This window comes from Corylus avellana, chromosome ca1, assembly GCF_901000735.1.
Source record: "Corylus avellana chromosome ca1, CavTom2PMs-1.0".
In the NCBI taxonomy this organism is placed as follows: Eukaryota; Viridiplantae; Streptophyta; class Magnoliopsida; order Fagales; family Betulaceae; genus Corylus; species Corylus avellana.
In genome coordinates, this window is record NC_081541.1 from 48462593 (window position 1) to 48470874 (window position 8282).

The window sequence follows — 8282 nt, forward strand, 5'->3', positions numbered from 1 at the left end:
ACGTTAGTATTGTAAGATAATTGTGAAATAAAAATGTGGTTTCTAATAATAGTACTCTTATTTAAAACCTTGCTAAGGTTGTGAAAGTGGACAAGGATTCGCTCTATTTCATTTTAAATGGAAATGAGCTATTTCACAATCAATAGTTTATTTTGTTTTATTAAACTGTGTATATGATGTCACATTATTTAAAAATTTTAGATAATGTGACATTATATTTATCACATAGCTTTATATACACCTTTGAATTGAATGAAACAAAATAAATTATCAACCATGAAATGACTCTTGGTGCGACTTTTCGTGGACCGATTGCCTCAAATTATCATGATAATACAAATTTCTCTTTAAAGCTTGTTTGAGATTGCGTTAGGGAAGGTAAAAAAAAATACTTTTAATGCTTAAAAAACTATGCCAAACAAAAATTGTAGAATTTTATACCATGATATCTTGTGTTGTGAGAAAAAGCACTGATAAAGGCTATCAATGGTGGTAGTTCAACGATCTCAAAGAATTTTCGAAGTGGTTAAGCATGTACTTGGGTGAGAGTGCCTACGGTTCTCACCATTTAAGCTTCTCTTGTGTAGCTTCTAATGGACAAGTGTTACTATGATCACACCCAGATAAAATAGGTACAGTTGATTTCCCAAAACCCACATTTACTTGTAACCACCCATGTAAGTAATTCAACTGCCTCTATCGTGCACTTTCTAATCTTCCCCTATTTGCCTTTGTTTTGAGCACCATGAATAGTCCCTTTTGCTATCACCAAGTGCAAGAAATGGTGCATGTCTACGTTACTAAGCACGTTCTCATGCCTTAGATCTAGCAAACTACACCTATTTCTTTTATTTGTTTGTTTCTTTATAACATGCAATTTTTAGGGACTTTTTTTGAGAAAATCCTATCCATTAACTGGCTCCTCTCATGATCCCGCAATTTCATCCACTAAAAAACTAAAATTAATACCTTTTCTATTTCATCATAAAGGGGGTTTCCAGCATGTTCATTTAGTAGAATGTAGAAAAAAGAAATCATGTGCAGATATTATCAAAGAAACTGTTATCAACAAGCCATTATTGCTGATTCAGCATTTCAAGAGGAATTCTAAGACCAACCACTTGCCCAACGACTGAGAGCCATGAAAGCAGATAGAGTTCAACTGTCACTCCATTTTTAGCCACAGAAACATCAACATGGAAAAGCAGCTTCATCCACTCACTTGTCCCACATGGATGTAATTTGAACCATGGCCTGTTCAAGTATGGATGCTCCTAAATTGAGAAAGTCAATGTTGTCAAAGTTTTCTCACCGCTTTAAGTCAACACCAAAGGTATAAATAGTAAATTCTTCATGAAACATAAAGCTCTCACATGTAAAGTTGACAAGCGATGATTCAACATCTGCTTTGCATACAAAAGCTAAGCATAGAAAACTACACATGCAAGATGAATACAAGGTTCTTCACAAGATGCTTCAGTCTAATGATTCATTAAACATAATTTGACTGCAAGAACCATATTTACAAGAAGATACGACAGTAGTTTGGTTTCACTGCGAACAACTAAGTTGATGTACAATATGATTACTACCAGAAGACTTGTCCTGATTCCTCAGAATATCAGGGATTTGATCTGAGAAATGGGAGATTCTATGGAATAGATGCACAAAATCTAAGTAAAACAGAAGCACCATAACCAGGACAAAAAAATCTCAAGGTTGATGTTCATATTTTAGAAGCCTTATATATTTCATTACATAGGCATTCATTTACAGTTATTTCACCTTATAAAATGTACTCGCACTCATCCCTACATTGCAGAGTGTCCACTGCTACAAATCATCCATGTACAACATATATATATTGCCTCATCATGACCAAAACTCTTTCCTTCCACAAATATAAGAAAATCCCCACCATCACCTTCACAACTTCGCCACCAATGTTCATGGCCCTAGTCATGACTACCACAACCATGGCCACTGCCACCACCCTCAAACCCCTCCCAACAACTGTAAGAAAAAAAAAAAAAAGAAGACAATGGTAGGGCCCCAAATCTAAAGATCAAAACTAATCTAACCCAAGCTTGTTTTGGTTTAATTTATCTTTGGCTTTTTTTGACGATCAAATAGATTCCAGTTTCACTTAGAAACCAACCAAATTTGATTCAGTTTCAGATTTATCCCAAACTTTATCCAAACTGAACCGTACACTCCTATAGTCCTATTTGTTTTTTTTTTTGATAAGATACACTCCTATAGTCCTATTTGTATGGTAGGAGAAACCTATATTACGTGTCAACATTAATATGTCATATAGATTATGCCGCTCAATGAACCAGCATAAGTACCTTTATCCATGCAAAACACAAAGCAGCAAATGTACAGACCTATGTCATATATGCCTATGGCATATTTTATGTAATATATAAGTGAGCACAAAAGTGGCATTCAATGTCACCTTGAGATCTACCAAAAAGCTTAGGCTAATTTTCTAATAATAAATAGGTTAGATCATGCTCTATTCTTGGGAAAGGTAAAAGCTTGTACCACCAGGTGCCCCCACAACCTTTAATAGAGATTGCGGGACAATTTGATTTAAGTTTCATAATATCCATTGAGAAAAATATAACAGCAGTTCTGTGTCTTAATCCAAATTATAAAAAGCACATACATTACTATCACTTATGATCATAATAATCATAACAGAAACCCAAAAAGAACACTAAATTAAGAGAAACCCAAAATACTTTTAATGCTTAAAAACTGGCCAAACAAAAATTGTCATAAGTAAAAAAAAAATTTAAACTACTTATTTGACTTTTTTACTCTAAAAATGACCAAAACTCTTTTTTTTTTTTAAAAAAAAAAGCTTAAATTTTCAACACAATCCTAAACATACTTTTAGGAGAAATTAGCCCCATATGATTTCACTATCTCTAACAGTCTGGAAAATTGATTCAATAGCATCTCTAAAGTGGTGGCCCCATAAGCACCAAAACAAAGGGTTGGGCCCATATTAAAAGGGATTCTAGTTGCCAATAACAACCAACTACTACTTCTTAACTTCCCACAAAGACAAGTACCCCCACGAAGCCCTTGACTCAAGCAAGCCATAAAGTCTACTTACAAAGCATACTTACAACTCACACCTGCTAAATAAATAGCTATTAGAAAAATACAAAGAGTACTAAATCTTTTACTAACGTAGGCTTACTAAACTTATGTGTAGACTGTGTAGTCTATTTATTAGAGAAAAATAAAACAATTAATTAAGAGAGATGTAATGAATACCAATGATTGAACTACATAGCACATTTCATCCCCCAACTTAGTGAATTGCGTGTATATTTACACAGTACAAGGTTGTGGTGTTTGTTCTTAAGGCACCCAATAGGTGACAACGTTTGTTTTTATGCCACAACCTGTCCATTCAAGAAACACAATACTTACAAACATGGTTGTAATTGTAACTAAAGTGAAGGAATTTTACACCATGATATCTTGTGTTGTGACAAAAAGCACTGATAAAGGCCATCAATGGTGGTAGTTCAGCGATCTCAAGGAATTCTCGAAGTGGTTAAGCATGTACTAGGGTGAGAGTGCCTACGGTTCTTACCATTTAAGCTTCTCTTGTGTAGCTTCTAATGGACAGGTGTTACTATAGTCACGCCCAGATAGAATAGCTACAGTTGATTTCCCAAAACCCACATTTACTTGTAACCACCCATGTAAGTAATTCAACTGCCTCTATCGTGCACTTTCTAATTTTCCCCTATTTGCCTTTGTTTTGAGCACCATGAATAGTCCCTTTTGCTATCACCAAGTGCAAGAAATGGTGCATGTCTACGTTACTAAGCACGTTCTCATGCCTTAGATTTAGCAAACAACACCTATTTCTTTTATTTGTTTGTTTCTTTATAACATGCAATTTTTAGGGACTTTTTTTGAGAAAATCCTACCCATTAACTGGCTCCTCTCATGATCCCGCAATTTCAGCCGCTAAAAAACTAAAATTAATACCTTTACTGTTTCATCATAAAGGGGGTTTCCAGTATGTTCATTTAGTAGAATGTAGAAAAAAGAAATCATGTGCAGATATAATCAAAGAAACTGTTATCAACAAGTCATTATGGCTGATTCAGCATTTCAAAAGGAATTCTAAGACCAACCACTTGCCCAACGACTGATAGCCATGAAAGCAGATAGAGTTCAATTGTCACTCCATTTTTAGCCACAGAAACATCAACATGAAAAAGCAGCTTCATCCACTCACTTGTCCCACATGGATGTAATTTGAACCATGGCCTGTTCAAGTATGAATGCTCCTAAATTGAGAAAGTCAATGTTGTCAAAGTTTTCTCACCGCTTTAAGTCAACACCAAAGGTATAAATAGTAAATTCTTCATGAAACATAAAGCTCTCACAAGTAAAGTTGACAAGCGATGATTCAACATCTGCTTTGCATACAAAAGCTAAGCATAGAAAACTACACATGCAAGATGAATACAAGGTTCTTCACAAGATGCTTCAGTCTAATGATTCATTAAACATAATTAGACTGCAAGAACCATATTTACAAGAAGATATACGACAGTAGTTTGGTTTCACTGCGAACAACTAAGTTGATGTACAATATGATTACTACCAGAAGACTTGTCCTGATTCCTCAGGATATCAGGGATCTGATCTGAGAAATGGGAGATTCTATGGAATAGATGCACAAAATCTAAGTAAAACAGAAGCACCATAACCAGGACAAAAAAAATCTCAAGGTTGATGTTCATATTTTAGAAGCCTTATATATTTCATTACGTAGGCATTCATTTACAGTTATTTCACCTTATAAAATGTACTTGCACTCATCCTCCCTACATTGCAGAGTGTCCACTGCTACAAACTCATCCATGTACAACATATATATATATATATTGCCTCATCATGACCAAAACTTTTTCCTTCCACAAATATAAGAAAATCCCCACCATCACCTTCACAAGTTCGCCACCAATGTTCATGGCCTTAGTCATGACTACCACAACCATGGCCACTGCCACCACCCACAAACCCCTCCCAACAACTGTAAGAAAAAAAAAATAGACAATGGTAGGGCCCCAAATCTAAAGATCGAAACTAATATAACCCAAGCTTGTTTTGGTTTAATTTATCTTTGGCTTTTTTTGGCGATCAAATATATTCCAGTTTCACTTAGAAACCAACCAAATTTGATTCAGTTTCAGATTTATCCCAAACCTTATCCAAACTGAACCGTACACCCCTATAGTCCTATTTGTTTTTTTTTGATAAGTTACACTCCTATAGTCCTATTTGTATGGTAGGAGTAACCTATATTACGTGTCAACCATTATTATGTCATATAGATTATGCCGCTCAATGAACCAGCATAAATACCTTTATCCATGCAAAACACAAAGCAGCAAATGTACAGACCTATGACATATATGCCTATGGCATATTTTATGTAATATAAAAGTGAGCACAAAAGTGGCATTCAATGTCAACTTGAGATCTACCAAAAAGCTTATGCTAATTTTCTAATAATAAATAGGTTAGATCATGCTCTATTCTTGGGAAAGGTAAAAGCTTGTACCACCAGGTGCCCCCACAACCTTTGATAGAGATTGCATGACAATTTGATTTAAGTTTCATAATATCCATTGAGAAAATATAACAGCAGTTCTGTGTCTTAATCCAAATTATAAAAAGCACATATATTACTATCACTTATGATCATAATAATCATAACAGGAACCCAAAAAGAACACCAAATTAAGAGAAAATTGGAACAAAAAACATACCTCCTGGGTTATGAACGTCCATTTTGAATCCAACAATGCTTTCGCAGAGTGAGCAGGAAGGTCTTTTTCGATTGCATTAAACCCTAAAGGTTCTCCATCTATATAATTGAACAACATCAATGCTTTGTTGGAGCTTATTAACACCATTGTAGATATAGATGTTAAAAATGCTTGCATTTTGTATAACCAGTATAGAACAACTTCACAATCAGACTAGATCAAAATGTAGTATATTTTAGCTATACTTTAGCCACATAATGGTAGATCTATCAAGATCAAAGTTAGATAGCAAGTCAGAAGTCAGACCTGAACTTCCAACATATTCACATACATAGATTTTGGTGGCCTCTCTCTCTCTCTCTCTGTGAAACTCACACTCAAGAAGAATGCCTCCCAAGGAGGAGCAATTAAAGACATATCAGATATGTTACCACGCATTGAATCAAATGAATAGATTTCTGTCCAGATAATGGCAGGATTGTGTTTAGAATCCTATGTTTGCTCATAAACTTGGGACAAACAATTAATCATCTTTTACTTCAATGTTTCATCACTAGAGAGTTAGAAGTGTTCTCATTATGGGGAATGGAAATATCGGACCTTTAATAGTGTTGAGCATAGGATGTTGTTCCTTAAATTTTCAGTTTTGAAAGGATTGTATGATTAGATGTCTGCTGTTGGCAATGTGTCTTCTCCGTTTCCTTTTCTTCATTTGCTTGATTGTATGAATTTCGTATTGTAATTCATTAGAGAATTTTCTTGTTCTTTTTGCCCCCTACTTCCTAGGTGGCTTCTCTTGTATACTTGTGTATATGGGGCCACCTTACGCTTTTAATGAAATTTCGATTAATTAAAAAAAAATCATTAGGGGATTATTGTATAAACTTCCTGTATACATGAGAGAGAGAGAGAGAGAGAACTTGAAAAAAGACAGGCTCACAATTCTCCTCTAGATGGGTCTGAACCATCACTATACCAGTTATATTATGCTTGAATCTTCACGAAGAAAATGACAGTTTATTTCATTCATTAATACACTCAATAGCCTATATTCATTTAATTGAGATAAAGGTTTAATTGAGTTGAGTAGATTAATAACCTCCTTCAGTGGTTCAAACCTCTATGCAATACATCAAATGATGGAAGCAAGTCCAGTCAAACCTTTTTTTTTTTTTTGATGAATGAGTAACTTTTCATTATCTACGTATCTCTGTACAAAGAAAGCTTTAGCAAAACTAAAGCAACTTTAGCTTATATACAAACCAACCCAGAGGACCAACAAAAAACAAGGCTCAAAGAGAAAACCAGAAACTATGCAAAAATAAAAAATAAAAAATCACACCAGAACCCCATGTAAACCCCAAGCATTACAAAGAATAACATTGCCTTCAGTTTTCTAAGTCCAGTCAAACCATTTTTTTTTTTAAATAAGTAATCAAAATTTATTAAGAGCGAAAGTGTGCAACCCAAGTACACATGAAGTATAGAAAGAAACGCCTAACTAGAAAAAGACAAAAGATAGAGAAACAAGAAAGTCCACTAAAACTAAAACAATGTAAAGTTTATTTCCAGCATGGCAAGGATTCACATAAGGAGAAGAGTTCATCTTCAAGTTTAAATTTTCAATTCATGCAAAATTCAATTTACATGCTCACATAAATATAAAAGTGGATGAAGGCAGCAAAATGCCTCTCTTTCTTCCCCTCTAACTTGGATTTCCAAGATTCCATAATAGTTAGAAATGCAGATGGAGAATTCGAAGTAATCCTTGTCATCCATACATACTTATTTCACAACTTGTTCCTGCCTGATGGCTAGGTGTTGCATTATTTCAATGGTTCAAAGTTAGTTTTAATCATGACAAATGCACAACATGAGAATTAATAACAGGAATTTTTTTTTGAAATAAAATCAGAAAAATGGGGGAAAAAAAAAAGGCTGATCATCACCTAAGAATTCGGAGCATGAATTTTCAATTCCCAAGATTTGAAAATGTTCAACCATAAATTTGACTAGCATCCAAAGATGTTCTAAGAAGCATCCTTGGCCCCTAAAATAAAATAAAACAAATAAACCAAGCCAACAACTTTCTAACGCAAATAATAAGAGTCAATACTTGCTAATGTAGCCTACGGAGGGTGCCGATTAGGCCCCACATCAAAATTGACCATATTTCTGAAGAATTTTGATCTTAAATCTTGCTCTTAAGGGAGCTTCTTTCTCCCACATAACTTTACTAGTGCAGCACAACAAAAAGAGCTGGCAAACTTTGAACCAGAAGAAGAAAGAGGAGATGATGGAGCTAATATTGATGATTAGCAACTATCTCAAGCACTCTGGCAAGTACTATCAACTTAAAAGGATGAAGAAGACTGGAAACAAAATAGCATATTTCAAACATGTGTAAGATGCAAGAGTCAGCTAGTACTATGGTCATTGATAAGAGCAGCTGAACCAATGTTG

At 34.6% G+C, this 8282-nt stretch overlaps 2 protein-coding genes across 3 annotated transcripts in view; one reads left to right on the plus strand and one right to left on the minus strand.

Moving 5' to 3' along the window:
- Positions 1 to 957: 957 nt before the first annotated feature.
- On the minus strand, positions 958 to 5917 carry LOC132189074 (ubiquitin-like-conjugating enzyme ATG10; the record flags this gene model as incomplete). 2 transcript variants are annotated; one of them, XM_059603579.1, is given in 3 exon segments in its annotated part: positions 958 to 1274; positions 4173 to 4328; positions 5820 to 5917. In XM_059603579.1, coding segments are annotated over 3 exon segments (452 nt in total), but the record flags the coding sequence as incomplete, so codon positions are not given.
- A 2301-nt stretch (positions 5918 to 8218) lies between these two features.
- The window catches only part of LOC132174031 (ubiquitin-like-conjugating enzyme ATG10), a 6664-nt gene continuing 6600 nt past the window's right edge, over positions 8219 to 8282 (plus strand). Inside the window, exon 1 of the mRNA XM_059585747.1 lies at positions 8219 to 8251. Within this exon, the coding sequence (XP_059441730.1) occupies positions 8219 to 8251 (33 nt within the window). The remainder of the gene's footprint in view (positions 8252 to 8282) is intronic.